This window comes from Muscardinus avellanarius, assembly GCF_963383645.1.
Source record: "Muscardinus avellanarius genome assembly, chromosome: 17".
NCBI lineage: Eukaryota > Metazoa > Chordata > Mammalia > Rodentia > Gliridae > Muscardinus > Muscardinus avellanarius.
This window is the reverse complement of record NC_137803.1, coordinates 8,074,807-8,093,897: the sequence shown is the minus strand read 5'-3', so window position 1 is coordinate 8,093,897 and position 19,091 is coordinate 8,074,807. Positions and strand designations below refer to the sequence as shown.

The following is a 19,091-nucleotide window of genomic DNA, read 5'->3' as shown; positions in this document are numbered from 1 at the left end:
GAAAGCCAGCTGTACACACGGGCCCTGAAATAAACACTTGTCTGGCTCGCGCGGCCGCCGCCCTGGGAGCCCCCGGCCCCCCTCTCGGGACGCCCCGCTGGGGAGGGGCGCGCACAGCCCGGCGAGGACCCTGCCCTCCGGGATCCTGCACCCCGCGCGGGGCGGGCGGAGCTCCGCGAGCCGCGATGGAGCCCGGAGCATCCTCATCCCGCCGCCCTGCGGGCCGGGGGGGCGGCGGCGCCTGGGCCCGCCCCGCGGTCCCTCCCTCCCCCGCCGGGGCGCCGCGATGGTGCGCTCCGGCCAGCTGTGCGCCGCCGAGTGAGGCGCCAGCCCGTGGGCGCAGCCGGGGGCCGCGGCTGGCGGGGGTGCGGCCCGGATCCCGGACCCCCGATCCCCGATCCCGGCCCCCGACCCGCGATCCCCGGCCCCCCGCGACCCCGCGGCCCCGCCGGCGGGCGCTGGGGAGGACGGGGGCGGCGGCGGCGGCGGCGGCTGGATGCCAGACCTGCGCGCGCCCGGCGGCGGCGGACGGCGGCTTCCGACTCCCGGACGCGGCTCGCCCGAAGCCCGAGCCCCGGCGCGCCGGCCATGGCCTCCAACTTTAACGACATAGTCAAGCAGGGCTACGTGAAGGTCCGCAGCCGCAAGCTGGGGGTGAGTGGCCCGCGCGGCGCGCCCCGTCCCCCGCGCTCGCCGGGCCCCTGGGATGGGGGCGGGGAGGTGACCCGCGGGGCCGGCGCCCAGGGACCCGGCCTCCCCCCGCGGGCAGGCTGCGGGCCCCGCTGGGGGCGCACCTGCCGGGGAGGGTCCCAGCGCCCAGGGCTGCCGGAGCCCATAGGACTCCATCCTCCAGTGTATGGGGCTGATTCCCACGCCACTAAGAAGTCCGGTAGACCAGAGGGAGCGGAGGATCCAGAGATGGCTGAGCCCCGGAGATCCGGAGCGGGCCGTCCACCTGGGTCTGCTCTCAAAAGTGTGCGCCTTTCGGGAGAACTACTGTGCGTGCTGACGCCCGGCGCATTCGCCTGTGTTTAGAATCACCATTTTCTGGTCCCTGCCTCCCGAGCCCATTTCGAATCGGTCCTTGAGTGCACTGTCGGCGCCGGGTGGACCTGCCCGCGGTCGCCGGCGAGTTTTCTGTGCGTGGAGCGGTTGCCCGGCGCCAGGCTGCCTCGCCCTCCGTGTGCTCCGCGGCTTGTGTACCTGTGCCCGTGTGCACGCAGGTGTGTGTACACGCACTTGTCCGCGGACGTGGATAGACGGCGGCAGCGAAGTTTGTGGAGAACTGTCTCTGACTTTCTTCTTGAGAGATGCTTTGCCCGACTTGGGGGAGAAACAGTGTACACACTGGGGGTGCAAAACTTCTCTAGTGGCCGAAGGTAAGAGGGACACGCGCTGGCCCAGAGAGGAACTGGGGTCTAGACAGAAGGGGTGTGGAGAGCAGGCTCCAGCAACTGGACCAAGAGCTGCTCAGAGTTAGCAATCAGGAGGGGGCGAAGAAGCCTTGAGCAGGGGGGACCAAGGGTAACATCCGACCTATGGTGGCCAGAAACACAGATCTGGGTCTGTCCAGAAAGGCAAAAGAAGCCGATCTGAACTGGGAGATAAAGTGCTGGCGTTCTTCTCTCCGTGGACATCCATCTCTCTGCCTCACTGGGCTCCAAGTTCCAGTTCTGAAAAGCTCCGGAATCCTGAGGCAAAGTGGCCTCGAGCTAGAACATTCCCTGCATTCCCACATCAATGAATGGACACTCCGAATAGGAAAAGGGAAACAGAGAGACACCTTCGCTCATTTTCCAGGAAGGAAGGAAAAGAAATGCACCCTTAGGCAGCTGAGCAAAGGTAGAGATCTACAGAAGGAGGATTAGCAGGACCGAAGCCACTGGTGGGATTTGAAAAGGCAGGTGCGGGGGGCAGAGAGGGGGTGGGCACACTGCCTCGGTGCCACTCTGCTGGGTTTCTTATTGAAGGCTTAGACTGCACCCCTGAAGACACAAAGGACCCATTCTCGAATTTTAACAGATCCATAGAGGGCTGGGATGTTTAAAGCCAGAAAAACAAACCTAGGTGACAACAAAGCCCCCCTCTTCCCCCACCTAGCAACACGGTGAGCTGCTGTGAGCCCAAAAGGGCAAGAGGGAGCTGGCGCTGGGTCCAGACCCTGCAGCCAGGGTCCATGGGCTAGACATCAGTAGAAGATGCGCTTCATTCTTTTCTAGGGAGATGAGGAAGAATCCCATGAAAGCCTGATGGTCCGGGAGGGCTGATTGCTCCTCTCTGCCAGGAGGTAGTAGTCAGATCTGTCACAGCTCAGCTGTCAGGGGGAGAAGAGAGAGGAGAGAGGGAGAGGGAGAGGGAGAGGGAGAGGGAGAGGGACTTATTCACTTGACCTTTGGCGCCCTTTGCTCTCACTGGGAGCTTGGCTCATCACTGCAGTCCTTTTGCCTTCTTGAAATCCCAATTGTGTCTGACACATCAGACTGTATAAACTAATAGATGAATTAAAACCCCTGGAAAGATATGTTTCTGCTTTTAAAGTCACCATGCATGGGAAAGTGAGGCTGAATTGCACCCAAGAAACTGCCCATGGAGCCCACAGTGTTCTCTCCTGCCCAAGCTTTTCAAGATGTCACACAACAACAGAAAACAAAACAAAACCCTGCATATGCAGTCTAATTGTAAGATAAGACCCAAGTAAACAGCACTGAAATCTTCCCTGGTAGCTGTGGCTTTAATAGCCTTTGAAATGTCACTGTAGAAACATTTCTGCCTAACCATGAACGTGTATATTTACAACAAAGATTCTTTTCTCTAAACTCAGTGTTTAGAGTTATGCCTTTGTAAAGGGCAGCCCTTATTTTTTAAAAAATAAAAGCATGTTTATAAACAATTGTTTTGTCTTGTATTTCTGGTTAAGAAATGTGAACTTCAAAGTTTAATGTCAAAATAGCTTTGTTGTATTTTGATACGCGATATTCTTAATTATTTTAGAACACATTCATTAAAAAAAAACTTCGGAGACTTCTCAGAATACTCTATTATTCAGAAGACTGAATGTAAATAACAAAAACTTGACATGGTTGGTTCTAAAGAGCTTAAATTCAGTGGGTCCCATAAAATAGAGAAACCCTAAGCTAATACTGTATACATAAAAACGAAAACAGAGCATCGTAACAATGAGAATTAGCCCAATGTTAACATTTATTTTCATAATTCATAATATACATTCTCAATGATATTGGCTCAAAAATGCTTTCCCATATAAACTAGTTTTTAATTCAAAAGATACTCTTGTACGGTTTATGGGCCATATGGAATTTCAAAATATAAATAAATTCTAATTGGATATGTATAGATGTGTGACTTTTTATGAACAGAACTCATGATTTTGAAAAGTTTATAACATTCTAATAGGGGGAGATCTGAAAGAGAGGGCCAGTTGCATCAGAGATAACTGTGATATGGAAACATGTATTTTATTATAAAATGTTCTAATGTACCCTTCAGTCTTCACCAGTTAGTATTTGAGAGAAATAAGATGTTTTTGTTTTTTTGCCCCGTAGGCCTGGAGTCAGCTCAAAGAGGTGCTTCCAGGTATAAGTGGCTGGATCACCTCTGTCATGGGCTCTCCTGGAGAATCTACTGCAACTTGTTGGCTCCAGTACCTAGCCAACCATTTGAGCAAATAAGTTTTAAAGAAAATTTTACTGTTAGCTTTGCAATTGGTCTTGATTCAATCTGATTTTTTTTATATTTAGGAAAACAATTTTGAGAAACAAAGAGAATAGTTTTCCTGAATTTTATATTGCTTTTTAAACGGTGCTTTTTAAAATTTCTCAAATTATATAGACGCATTTTATAGGTATTATCTTTTAAAAGTATAATCGCATGTTTTATAATAATTTCTTTAAATTATGGGCTACATTTTTATCATATGGCTTCTTTTCCTAAAAATGTGTATTTTATCTTTGGCAGAATATGACAGCCCTTAAGTTTTAGGATTGCCTACTTCCTTTCTCCATCGACCTGTTGCTTGATTAGTATTTTAATTTGTCAGGTGACATGGTGGCCACTTGTTTTTGTTGTAAGAAAAGAATACCTGGAAACATTGAAAGTACAGTTGCGATGGTGTATGCTTGTAATCCCAGCTACTCAGGAGGCTGAGGCAGGAAGAGCAAAAGTTTGATGCCACACTCAGTAACTTAGCAAGAGCCTATCTTGAAAAAAATACGTAATGCCGGGCGTGGTGACGCACGCTTGTAATCCCCGTGCTTGGGAGGCGGAGACAGGAGGATCGCGCAGGTTCGAAGCCAGCCGCGCTGGCATAAGAGACCCTGTTTCAAAAATATAAAATAGGTCTGGGAGTGTAGCCTGGAGGAAGAAGGGCTTCCAGGAACCCCAGTACCACCAAAAAAAAAAAAGAAAGAAAAAAATACGTAATAAACTAAGGGTTAAAGATGGAGCTCAGCAGTGGAGGACATGACTGCCATGGACAAGGCCCTGTATGCAATCCCTCATGCTACAATGAAATAGAATAAAACAAATGCATACTGGTCAGCAGCATGTGTCTCTTAGCCTTGAAAGCCTGATTCCTTCTGTGTACTGATGGGTTAAATTTAGTAAGCAAAACCTATATTGCAAAATATCCAACCTGCCCCTGATTTTCAGCTGAAATCAGAAACCAATCACTGAAATCATTGATAATCTGATACCTTACTTATAGACTCTATATCAAAAATAAATGCAGTATTATGGGGTGATATCAGTCATACCCACCAACATTACTGAATAAACCCTAAATTGATATAATTTGGCTAATCCTAGACTCAGGCTGAACATCCTTGTTTTTAAAGAATTTCATTCAAACACAGGGTGAGCATTCCCAATCTGAAAGTTGCAAATCCGGAATGCTCCAAGATCCAAAACCTTGTGAGTATACAATGAAGTCACATGTGGACAATTCCTCCCTGACTACCTGCAATGGGGAATCTTCAAAATGTAGGTACCCTAAAAGTGTATAAAACCTCCTTCAAGCTATGTATCTAAGGAATGCATGAAAATAAATGAATTTATTTATTATGAGTTTAAACTGGGGTCCTACCCCAATATATCTCATTATATTTTTATTTAGACATGTATATGTGTGTATGCAAATATTGCAAAAATAAAAAATAGGAAACCCAAGACACCTCTGGTCCCAAGCATTTAGGATAAGAGTTAATATATACATCAGTGTGACTGTTAAATGGACACTTTGTACTCAGGCATAAAAACGCTTTATGCAGACTTTATCTCTATTTATTACTCATAATAGGGTGAAAGATTGCCATTAATATGGGGGAGTGCCGAACAAGGGCCTCAGAATATGATGCTGATGATGATGTGTGCAAATTTACATATTCAACAAATGATCATGGGGTACTTACAGTTGTGTACACCTCTGTGTGTGTGTGTGTGTGTGTGTGTGTGTGTGTGTGTGTTACAGAGTCGACTTGTACTAAGCCACAATTACTTATGATGAACTTTCCCATCCTTACTCAGCACACTGGACCAGTTTGAGTCATTCAGCCCCAATTGTTTGCTCGTGGGGGATGTGGGGAAATCTCGGGGAATGCACTTGGAGTTTTTCCATGAGTGCTGGCTTTATGGAGCTGAACATTTATTCAAGATTTTATGCTTTGAATATTCTCTATTTGCTTAAACAGATCTGTTGAGTCCATCTCCTGCTTACTCTCTCTCTCTCTCTCCTTGATTAAAACCTCAAGGTATCTCTGTTCCTACTTAGTACTGGTTAATTTCTGTTAAAAAAAAAAAAACACTTGAAAATTTATTTCCTATTACAAAAAGCTTTCTCTGATGATCATAGATGGGAGAAAGCCATGGTTCATGAGAGATGTTTCTGAGCATTCACCCTTTTATAGAAGCTTGCTCGTTAAAATAAATAGGAATATGTGTGCACACGTGCATAACTTGTTTGTCCATTAGAGCATTTAAAAATTTTTATTGATCTCTCAAATTTCTAAAAACTTTTTAAAAGAGAGATTGTATCTTGTATGGCAGGCATTATCAATTTGCCAAAAATTGTGTGTACTCAATACATATTATTAACTGTATAAATAACAGCACTCTAGACTGTTCAAAAGCTTAAAAGAACTTTGAGAATCATGGCCTCAGATATGAATTCTCTGTCTAAGGATAGAAGATAAAGAACAGTGTATGTTTAAACCTTTATTCACTCTACACTGTGAATCCTGGGCATTGCTTTTAGAAACTAATCCATGATACCCATGTTTATTTATAATTTATCCTATCATTAAATATAGACTGAATGATAATTTTGTTATTTGTTCTCTTTATTTTATTTTAGATTTTCTGCATGATGACTGTTGTGTGTGTTCTTAACAGTGTATTGCATGTACTTATTATTACATCTGTACATATGTCACAAATATCATTGGTTCCTAAAATTTAGAGTAGAAAAGCATCTTATGACATTCAGTTCAGTCTCTATGCCTTACATTATTTGCAAATGGATGTTAGTGTAAATGACATTTCAGCTATGTTGGCAAATCTATATTGATAAGTTTTATTTATTTTACATTTTAATCCCTGTATGTGCATATGGGCACATCTAATATTCTTTAAATGTTAAAATCTTAAAGCCCAAAGCAATAAAAATATAACACTGACTATATAAAAAAAAATAGACACATGGCTGGATTTTTAAAGTCCTCAAGGTAAAACTTTAAAGGTCATGTTTCATTTTTCAGATTCAGAGATTATATTCTAGTTAGAAAAGTCTTTCAAATGGCTGGGATTAATAAATTGTGAGCAGGGAGATCATATCTTTCTAAAATCTACTTTCCTAAATTTCTTAAATATTTTCTAGAAATTGACAGTAATGGTTGAAATATTGAATTCATACTTAGGATTGTGTAATAATTCATTTAATCTGATTCCTCTGTATTTCACATGGGCATAATCTTTTCTTAGGTATTTTTGTTAGTATTTTTCTGTTTGAATCATAAGCCATGAGGATATTGTTGAGTAATATTAAATACTTGTATTTCGGGGTACTATATCAACTTCATTTTAGAAACTATACAAAATAAAAGATAAGTGATACAAATTAAAACTTACTTTTATTCTCTTTATTTATAAAAATTCTCTAAATGACATGGATTTTGAAATAGCAGTTTTAAAGGAAAAGTAATTAGAAGGCTATAATACATAATTTCTTCAGCCTCATTTTTATTTTATTTTTATTTTTATTTTGGGAGGTACTAGGGGTGGAACCCAGGGGCTTTTCTACCTCTGGGCTATACTCCCAGACCTATCTTATATTTTTTTACTTGGAAACAGGGTCTCACTAAGTTGCTGAGAGCCTCACTAAGTAGCTGAGGCTGGCTTCGAACCTGTGTGATCCTCCTGTCTCAGCCTCTGAAGCGCGGGGATTACAAGCGTGTGCCACCCCGCCTGGCTCATTTGTATTTCTTTTCTTTCACTTTAACCATGTTTTTTTTTTTTTTCAGCCTCCAATAATTTTGTCCACAGAGCCCAGAAATGCCAGGCAGAGAAAATGCCCTTTAACTTCCTGTATAAAGAATTATTTGGTCTATATTATGATACAGAGCATAATTATCTTTTAATTCATTTTTATTATAATACTATCATATTAATGTGATATTATACCATCAGTCATATTGGGTGGAATAAAAATGATATTAGTTTGCAAGAAAATAATAGAAATTTACTTAATAAAGAAAACAGTTGTTATTCATGATGTCTGAATTGATTAATTGTGGTTATACTTTTAACATATGCACAATATTTTCTGCCATTTTACTGAATTCACTGCAAAGTAAGCCTTTTTTTAGCTTAACAGTAAAATTACTGAGAACACAAAAACATCAAAGCTTGAAGCTTAGGTTGAGATGACATAATATAATCTAATTATGCTGCATTTGTGTGAATTTTGCATTTTCCACTTATAAAGTATTTTCATATGTATTCTCTTATACAGTTTCACAGGAAGTTTATGAAAACGTTTAATTTTATATTACCATTTTACACATAAACTAACCTCCCAAAGAGGCTAAATGTGTCATCCAGAGTCCTAGAAATGCAGGCTGGATTTGAGTGTTTGCTACAAAGTAGATTTTTATCTTCAAGTACAGTGTATTGTCTACTAGACAACATTTACCATTTTGTAATACCTGGAGAGAAGTAACAACAAATTATGTTACTCTTCAGAGGAAATGTATTCTCGTCCATTGACTACAAGGGATAAAGCTGGTATTATTCCTCACTACTCAGATTTAAATTGTTTAGAATGAGCTACAAGTGTTCCTTGATAAGGAGTTTGTTGCCCTAAAGAAGTACTCTACAAATATTTCCCCAAGCCATTTTGAGTGGACACAATCCCAAGTCTATTGAGACTGATCCCAAACACAGCTGACCTCTTATTTGAAAAAAGGGAGTGCAGGTTCCAGAATTCAGCTGATGATGTGTAGGTAGAATTTAAACCATTTTAAAAAACATTTTATTGAACATAAACGGTATACATTTAAACTATACTTGATGCCTGCTCCCCCCTCCCACCCCTGTTTTCTCTTCCCCCCTCTCAACAATTATTGTCCCGGGTAACCATGCCATATTCATAATTTTACACATATTCGGATGTGGACCCTCATTAATCAAGTTCAGCCTTCCTCCTCCTCTCTCTTTCCATTCTAGCTTTGCTGGTATTTCCCCTCCATTATCTGGAGTATTTAAAAACACATAGATCTGTTTGTGCATTGCCTTTTACTTACTGAAAATGTTTTATTTTTAATTTAAGGTAGTTATATAAAAAGTGTGTTTAGATTAACTTAATGAAAAGTGAGATTTTTTTAAAGAAAAGAATATTCATTTAAAACTGCACAGGTCTTACTGAGAGCTGACACATCAAAGGTGGTAAGGGACATCACAGTCATGCAATAAATAGTGTGAGCCTGTGACCACCAAGGACTGGAGTAGTTGGTTAAACTGAGCTACCATGATTTTTACCTGAGATAGTGGTCTGTCTTTCTTTCTTTCTTTCTTTCTTTCTTTCTTTCTTTCTTTCTTTCTTTCTTTCTTTCTTTCTTTCTTGGTGTGGGGATGGAACCCAGGGGCATTTGACATCTGAGCTATAGCCCCTGCCCTCATTTTTATTCTTTATTTTTTGAAACCAGGTCTCACTGAGTTGCAGAGGGCCTCACTAAGTAGCTGAGACTGTCCACGAACCGCGGTCCTCCAGTCTCAGCCTCCCAAATGCTGGGATTACAAGCGTGCGCCACCATGCCTGGCTGGGTTTTGTTTCTTTATTGTGTTGTTCTTAGCTATAAATGGGACTGAAATCAAGCAGAGTATATTTAAATGATGCTCTTTAAAATTGTTTTTCTTTTTTAAAATGTCTAAATGCCACTCATGTATAAATTTGTATAATACTGGTTACAAGTATAAACGCTTATAGTAATATTTGTGATTATTTCTATTAATATAAAGTGGCTTTTAACTGACTACTCACTACTCTTTACAATGGGTGTATACTATAAACACATATATGCATATTTAAATACAAGGTGTGTATGTTAAGTATAATATTTACATATTTCCAAATGGTGTATTAATCCTTAAAACACTAAATATATAACTACATCTCTCCCTACCTTTGTATCTGGAGAAGAAAATGTCCATGAAATGTCTTAATAGGATACAAGAAAAATGTTTATTGTTTAAGGTGCAACATTCTTACACTATTTCTTATTTGGATAAATAGATGTGATGTAAGTCCAAGATTGAGAAATTGTTATATTGTTCAAAAACCATAATTTTTAAGGGAACTCTAAGTGAAGTTCTATATTTATTTATTTATTTATTTATTTGTATGACTCATAAATTTTCTAATGTACTATTCAAGAATAAGAAAAATACTTTTTAAAATACTTTTATTGATGCATTTTAATCTTATAAAAGAAGAATAATTTTTACACATTTGAATGTGTTTTGACAAACATGCCTTTGGCTTAACTTACTGAAAAATAGGAATTTATATCCCTGGGTTTGTTAGGGGACCTAAGGCAATGCTGCAGAAAGTATTGGCGTCAAGTTACTAATGCTTCTATGGATGACTTCACACTTCAGAATCTTCAAATGTTAGTTATGTGAACCTTCTAAACAAACAAAATAATCTACTGCCTACTCATGATGTTGAGTACAATTCTGTGCTTCAAAATTTATGTGTAATGTGAGATACACTACTTTAGACTTTTAAAACTTGAAACTCTTCAGAACTCTGAAGGCTATTTAGCACACATACTGTTGTTTCTCAAAACTTTGGAAAAATACATACACGACCTCACCCTTTATTTAAAAAATAGTTCCCAACCATGACAGTGTAATTGGAGTTACCTCCAAAACCTGATACCTACACTTGAGTCATTCCTCATTAAACTGACCTAGCTAGAGTTGAGCATGGATGAGGTTTTGCCTAAAGTGATTTTAATATGTTGCCAGAGGTGGTAACCATTGTCAAACAATGGAAAAAAAAATATATATATGTGTGTGTGTGTGTGTGTGTGTGTGTGTGTGTGGACACACTCATATATATATATGCACACACACATATGTTAAACTACTTCAACTACTAATACACTCTTGTTGGTGCCAAAGTTCAGAACTGACATTTCTGAAACAGAACGTTGTTATCCAATATATCAGTCATCTAATTCTAAGTTGCTGACAGCCTGTGATGCTTTCTAGTGTGACACTGAAAAGGCACGCTGAAATTCTCTTTGCAGTAGAGAAACGGACCTGTTGAACAGTGTTGTGAACAGAGGTTGGATTTTCCTGAGGACAGTGGGTCATATCTTCTGCCAGCTTGCTAGGTGCCTTGCTAAAGTGGTTTAACAGCAAGGTGGCTGCTCCCCAAAGACTCCTTTTTTTGTCTTTGCGCATTCTTTCTCAGCTCATTAAATCTTCTTATTTCTCTGTGTGAAACTACAGGTCATGTGATCCTCATAACTCCCCTAAGAGCCAAAATAATTAGCTGTATTTTTTTTCCTCCTGTGAGACCCCCCCCTTCTCATGGGAGTTAGAACTTTTATCTATCTCCAAGGCAGAACTAGAGTCCTTGGTAGTGAAGTAAAAAATGAACGAATATATCTGGATGACAGGTTATCCTCAAATGCTGGGAGTGGGTGTGTGGGGTCTAACCTGTCTCCAGACAGAAAATAGGATGAGAAACAAAACAAGAGAGAATTATAAGCCAGCTCTGGTATTAAACTTGAGAGTAAATAGTTCTTTCTCCAAAGCTTGACTGCCTGCCTGCCTTCTTTCCTTCCTCTTGGCACTGAGGATTGGGCCCAGAGACTTTCTGTCTCTAAGCAACACCCACGACCCTTTTTATTTTTCTGGTTTTTTGTTGTTTTTGTTTTTGCTTTTTTTTTTTTTTTTTGGTGGTACTGGGGTTTCTGGAAGCCCTTCTACCTTTGGGCTACACTCCCAGACCTATTTTTATACTTTTAAATTTGGAAACAGGGTCTCTTAAGCCAGCGCGGCTGGCTTCGAACCTGCGTGATCCTCCTGTCTCCGCCTCCCAAGTGCTGGGATTGCAAGCGTGCACCACCACACCCGGCTATTTTTCTGTTTTGAAACTAGATATTGGTGGGTTGCTGAGAGACTTGCTACACTGCTAAGACTGACCTCAAACCTTTGATCATCCTGTCTCAGCCTAACAAACTACTGAGATCACACACCTGCAACACCATACCTAGCAAAGGAGTTTTTCTTGGACCTGGATGCACATTTTAATTGCAGAAGAGGTTTCTAAAGTTTTTATTGGATCGGTTGGTTTTGTCTTAACCTCCCCAACTAATTCTAGAATAAACAAAATACTTCTTGTTAGAACAATTTTCAAAGCAAGTTATGTATCATTAGCTATTATGACATAACCCCAGTGATGTCAGAAACAAAATAACCTGACTATGTGAATGACTATGTTGGCCATTTTTAGCACATTTTTTAACCGAGAATTTGAGTTTCCTTTTGATAGTTGTAGTGTACCTTATATTATGTGGGTGGAAAATAGCAAGCAATGCCTTGCATTATAGAAAATGAATGCCCCCAATATTTTTACCTTTCTCCTTAGTAGTTAGGGCATGAGACTGCGAGCTGGGTTTTATCAATTACATGACCCTAGGTGACTTTGAATTAGTGGCAAAAGAGGCAGAGCAGTGGAGGAATCTTCACAGTGGGCAACAGAGTGATCATTTCAAAGAGATCGATTACGGATGCAAGAGTAGACAGAATACCAAGTGGTGCACCTGCTGTCAAAAGGCGATCTCCACCTTGGCGCACTTTAATGATTTTAGGGAGTATTCATGTTTGCTTACTTTCAAGCCTGGTTCTCCAGTGCTTTCATTTTAATTTTAAATAATGAAAAAATTTAATAAAATCCTTTCTGTCTGAATCAGCCAGAGTCAATTTCCACTGCTTGGAATTTATTCTTATGAATAATAAAATAGCATTATTAGAAGTGACCCAATTAAATTTTAGAGGTAATGTGTTAAGATAATTAATGCTGCTGAGACAAATATTTAGTATTTATTTATACCTCAGCAGTAACCAGAGCTTATGACAAAGGAGGGACTGGAATTTGTGTGTTGTGTGGGAGGGGTCCTGGTAGTGATATAAATGTTCTGTATCTTAACTATTAATATCATTATCCTGGTTTAATATTTATTACACTTTTACCCAAACACTACCATGGGGGGAATTGGGAAAGGGCATACAGGGTCTCGCTGTATCATTTCTGACTACTGCACATGGAAGATCCATTGTCTCAAAATAATAAGTTCAACTTAAAAAATGCAATTGGAGGCAAGCCAAGGTGACTCCATTTTTAAACTATGATAAGCAATTCATCAGGACCATCATTACATTTGGAGTGGTACGGAGAGAAACTGAAAGGAACCGTTATATAGAACTAGTCCACGAGGATCTAACTCATCACTCTGTCAACTCTGAATTGTGTAACCTATAGTAGTTTTCAAATACCCATGTGCCTTACTTTTCCTGACTGTAAAATGGAAGTCAGCACTGTGTAAAATAATATTTTACAAGGTTAAAAATAATGCTGGGTCTATAATTCTCCCAAATCTTAGAAGGAAAAATTGATTTACAGATCCTGTAAGACCCCATGGGCAGTAAGGACAATACACTGAAGAGGAACACACAGCCCAGCAGCCTCTCTGAGCTGGGGTTCCCTGAGAGAAGAAAGCCTAGTACCCTGAACCTGCCAATGCATGTAATGGGCTGAGCAAATAAAGATAGTAATAAATAATGTAGCTGAAATAATACTACGTATGTATGCAAAATTGCCAATCCCAATGGCAAGTATGAGGAGGGGAGAAGGAGGGAGAGGACTGAGAGGGAAGTGCTCTAGTTGCGTGCATGTGTTTCTATACCCAATATGTGTTCTCTATACCCCATTGTAACACATGATTACAATATACCACATTTGAAAAAAAAAATGACCCAAAAGACTTGCTCTAAGTCTTAATTCTTTTAGGAATTTCAGGTTGAATTTGTTTTATGGAGTATCGACTTTGACACATCATTAAGAACATGGTGAGAGAGGAAGAGTACCCTTCTATGACGGTTTGAATAAGTAAAGCCCATCCACTAAGACTCTGGATTTTAAAAGAGTATTGCTGTGGTAACTCTAGGCACCCAGTCTCTCACTGGCCACAGTTTTCAGTCAGTGGCTAAACTCAAAGTCTGAGATGGAGACTCCACGTCGACAGCCATAATGGTACTCTGTGTGATGCTCTGTCATTTTTTTTTTATTTTTTATTGGTGCACATAGTCATACTTCCTAATGGGGTGCATACATGCACACATCACTCAGCCCTTACCCAGTTCCCACCCCATTCCCTCCCCTTCCCTCCTTCCCATGTTTGGCTTAGTGATTGACATTGAAATGTTTGTTAAAGTATACCATGTACATTAGAAAATTTTCCTTTCACCCCCTCCTGTATCCTCAGTTAGGTCGCCTTATTTTCTCATCTATAAAATCTCCTTCTTTGTCTAGAGTTCCTCTTCTGACCCTTTTTCTCCCTAGCTTCCATATATTAGGGAGACATCTGATTTCTTATTTTTTGTGACTGATCAATCTCACTTAGCATAATTTCCTCTAGTTCCATCCATTTCCCAGTGACAGTAAAACTCCTAGCTTCCATATATTAGGGACAGTAAAACTCCATTGTGTACATATCCCACAGTGTTGTAATCCATTCATCTGTTGATGGACATCTTGGCTGGTTCCATAGTTTGGCAATGGTGAATTGTGCAGCTATGAACATAGATATACATGCATTAGTTTGGTAGTTTACTTTCCTTTCTTTTGGGAAGATTCCCAGAAGTGGTATTGCCAGATCATATGGAAGTTTTGTTCCCATTCTTCTTAGAATCCTCCATACTATTATCCAAAGTGGTTGCACCAATTTGAAATCCCACTAACAATGTATTAGCATTACCACTTCTCCACATCCTCACCGGCATTTGTTGTTGTTTGTGTTTTGAATGATTGCCATTCTAGTTGGAGTTAGGTGAAATCTCAGGGCAGTTTAGTTTTGATTTGCATCTCTCTGATTGCTAATGATACTAAGCTGTTTTTCATGCATTTATTGGCCATTTAACTTGTTTTCTTTTTGAAGTGTCTATTTAGTTCACTTGCTTATTTTTAGATGGGTTATTTGTTTTCTTAGTTCTGAGTCTCTTGAGTTCTCTGGATAGTCTAGATATTGGTCCTCTATTGGAGGAGTAGGTGGCAAAAATCTTCTCCCATTCTGTTGGCTCTCAGTTGAGGTTCTTGATAGTTTTCTTCGCTAAACAGAAGCTCTTTATTTTAATGTAATCCCACATACTGATTTGCCTTTTAGTTTCTTGTACCTTTGGGGTCTTGTTGAGACATTTTTTTACTTGTGTCTATATGTTTCAGTGTTAGACCTATGCCCTCTTCAAGGACCTTCAAGGTCTCTGGTCTAATTCCCAAAACTTTGATCCATCTTGAAATGACTCTTGTGCAGTGTGAGAAAGTGGGATTAATTTCCATTTTTCTACATACGATTAACCAGTTTTGCCAAGACCATTTGTTGGCAACACTGTCTTTTTAATGAGCTATAAGTGTGTAGATTTGTTTTTGAGTCTTGTTTTCTGCTCTACTGGTTTGCACATCTGTTTCTGTGCCTTTACCATGCATTTTTTATTATTATTATGGCTTTGTATTATAGTTTAAAGTCAGATATTGTGATTCCTCCTGCATGGGGCATAAATTGTGATTATCTTTATTTCCTCTTGCTGGATTGTTCCTTTTACAAATAAAAAATGACCTGTTTTTTTCTCTTCTAATAAGCTTGGGCTGAAGTCAAATATGCCTCATATCGGTTGCTACTCCTGCTTTGATTTCCATTGGCATGGATTACATTTCTCCAGCCCTTACTTTAGGTTTGTTACTATCTTTATTTGTAATGTGTGTTTGTTTCAGGCAGCACATACATGGATTCTGGTTTTTAATCCGTTTTGCTATTTTTTTCAGGGAGTTGAGGCCATTTACATTCAGTGTGATTATTGAGAGATGATTTTTAATTCCTTACATATTGAGATTTAACTTTTGTTTGAGATAGTGTTTGTTGGTCTCTCCCTGCCTCTATAGGTGGAGAATAACTCTGAGACTAAACTCAATGTAAAACTCGGTTCTCCACAGTTAGGGCTGGGTTGGTCTGAGTTCTCCCCATTCAACACAATTGGGTCGTATGTGGTTATCTCTGAGATCCTGCTATTAGGGTCTATTGTTAAGCATAGGTCTCTCCCGACACTTTCCATTGATGCAGAGCCTGAGTCTGTCTGAGCCTCTGCTATGTACAAAAGCAGACTCTAACCCCACTTACTCCAAGTTGCACTGCAAAGTCTCAGACCCAGAAAGTTTACTGCAGCTTTGAGAGTTCCTGGGGATGCAGCTCTGGGTGTGGCTTCACTTATGTTGTTGTTGAAAGCTGCTCTGAATCTCTGGAGGGTGTGGTAAGCTTGGCTGCCACTGCTGCAAATTGTAGACTCCACCTCCACCTTTACTGAATTGAACCACAAAGTCTCAGATTTAGGTAGTTTATCATAATTATAAGAGTCCCTGGGAGCACCGTGCTGAGCAGTCTCCTTCAAGGACTGTGGATTATGGTCTAGTTGGGTGCTGTTCTGGATCTCTGGAGGGTGTGGTGAGCTCAGCTGGTGCTGCTAGAAGTTGTAGCAGGAGTTTGGGCAGGTGGAACTGATGGCTTGCAATTGCAATGATCTGCAGCAGCTTACTTCAGGTCCTTGCTTGTTTTCCTGTTTCCAGTGAAGCAAGATGGCGCCGTTATGGCGCCTTCGACCCCAAGGCAGGCAGGTTTCTCTTCTGGTGTTGAGTGTCACTGTGGATCCCTGGAGTGTGTGGTGAGTTCGGCCACTGCTGCTGGAAGTTGTAGTTGGTGTTTGCGCAGGAAAAACTGATGGCTTACAACTCCAGAGATCTTCAGCTGCTCAGTTTAGGTCCTTGGTTGTTTTCCTGCTTGTCTTGGAATCCGGTGTAGTGAGGTAAGATAGAGCCTGTGGCCGCAAGGCTGATGGGTTTCTTTACTGCCCTCTGATTGGTCTTCTAACCTTTTGTTTTCCCCTGCAGCTTTGTACCTATAGTTTCATTCCTCTACTGAGAGTATTTTCTGGCTTTGTAGTCTGCTATTTTTAAGGCAGTGGAGAGCGCGTGTCAGCAGTAATGGTTTGTGCCACTTCCCTCAGTCGCTATCTTCCCAGAAGTGTCTAAGTCACTTTTTAAAAACATCTGTGGATATGTATTGGTTCATTCTCAGTGCTTGATGTCCAAAGTATCATGAGGCACATTCTGGTTTTGGAAGATAAACAAATAGCAGATCTTTAAAAGAAAGAAAAGGAAACCAATGTTTTGAAGGTCACAAAACATAGGTAAAAAATGTTTAAGTGCATATATGCCTCTACCATCCTATACCCCATTAAGATGTATGACTACAGTTCACCAATAAAAAAATTAAAAAGTGTTTAAGCAACTCATATATGAAGTCCAATCCTACTAAACATGTAATATTAATTCAAGGCTTACAGAACTTGGGGGGATTTGATACAGAATAAATATTCATAAAATGTTTTAATGAATATACTCATCATTTACTAAACCTATCTTGTAGTTAGCTTAATTAACACATAATCACATTTAATTAGCTAATCACATTTCACAGTGTTCTCTTCTATAGTTACCTCATTTCCTTCTGCTCTCTAGATTTCTAAACAAGTTTTTCTTAATTAAGGATGAAAAAATAAAAGAGAAGAAAGAAGTAAGGAAGGAAGGGAGGACGGAAGGATAGAGGGAAGGAAGTCAATTGATTTTTGTAATGACTTGTTCTATTTTTCTTGCACAGTCTGGGTGGCATAATAGTTATTCTGAAACCCAAACCACAATGACATTGAACAGCTGATCTGTGTTTTTGCATAAAGCCTAAGTATCCAGATAAATATATAAAAGTGTAAGCATGATTTATTGAGATAACTGAATTGCCGTGAAAATTTGGACATGCAAATAGCTCTTATTTGGAGATAGGAGGCTCTTGCTGTGGAGACTCTTCATCCTCTTGGAGTTTTTCCAAGAAATGCAGCAGGAACTGGGAGAAAGAGCTAACTTCAGTTCTGAATAACTGAGAAACCCCAGTGCCTAAGTTTCAGCTTCAGAATTTCATCTACTTAACAAAATGCTGAAATCTTTCTTTTTCCAGAATGTCTCATCTGTCTTGCTCATCTTAGCACGTTTTTTCTTTATAAGCTCTTGGAGTATTTATTTATAACTCAGGGCCCCTTCACATAAAGTACTAAAGGTTGTGCCCAGCACAAACCCCAGCGATAATATTTATTTAGACTGTGATATGAATGCCATCTTGGAGTTGCCAATTTATGGGCCCTGTTTGAATGCATTGTTATCAAACTTTCCTATGTTTGTCTTTGGTTTTGTAAAGTAGATTTTTGCAGGGTTAGGGCAGTTATATCTTTTTTATTTACTGGTTGCCAAGTAGGCACAAATATTAATAAATTTATGTTGATCATACTTATGTGAGTAGTATTTAGAAGAATACCCTTATTTTTATTGTGTCTAGATAGATAGTTTTGGTGTTTCTTCATACAATTTAGTGACTTTTCAGTTTATGTTTAAAGTAAATGAATATTATTTTATTAAAGTATCCTATAAATTTTATATTTTTGTCTAAGCCTAATAAATTATGATGCCTTCCCCCCCCAGTGATAAACAAGGTAGAACTTGTGTTTAATACTAAAGATAATTAAATAAATGTTATGAAATGGGAATAATTTTTAAACTCTTGTAAAGCCATGGCAGCTTCTTTAACTTATTAACATAGTAGTGAACAAAGATATATTAGCAAGGTAAAGCCTTTTAAAAGGCTTTTACTTGCCAAAGTATTTGTATATGTATATAAGTTATTATGTATGTTATGTTATTAGCTGAAACTTTTTATGGCTTGCTCTCTTTCTCTCTCTCTCTCTCCCTGAATTCAGAATAATAGAAATGTTAATCAACTGCACTTTCAATTTAGTGTTCTCTGTGCAGTAAGTTTTATGTAAGAGGCATTTGTCCAACAGAACACCTTAATTAAAAGGAGCCGAGAAGTTTGTACACTCCACAGAGTGCAGAAACAAGCAGCAGTCCAGAACTTTTCTGCCTTTGCTGTTTCGGTCTAGCCTCGAATTGGCTCGACATTAAAAACCATCATGAAATAAGGCTAATTGCAGAACCATCCCAATGAAATTCCACGTCCTATCTCCTGCTAAGGATGGATTGCTTAGCGACGTGCCCATCCGAAAATTGTGATTTGCAGGTAATACTTAGTCACAACTCTTATTTTAAATGATAAAAGAACTGCCAAGATGCCAAGTACAGGAAGCCCCAGATGAAGCATCTCAGACAGCCTCTGTTATGTTTTCTGCTGACAGTTCAA

General features: G+C 40.0%; 1 protein-coding gene across 1 annotated transcript in view; it reads left to right on the top strand.

Moving 5' to 3' along the window:
• Positions 1-588: 588 nt before the first annotated feature.
• DOK6 (docking protein 6) overlaps positions 589-19,091 on the top strand; it is a gene marked incomplete at both ends in the record, with an annotated part of 403,347 nt that continues 384,844 nt past the window's right edge. Inside the window, one exon of the mRNA XM_080714802.1 lies at positions 589-654. Coding sequence (XP_080570928.1) covers positions 589-654 — 66 coding nt within the window. The remainder of the gene's footprint in view (positions 655-19,091) is intronic.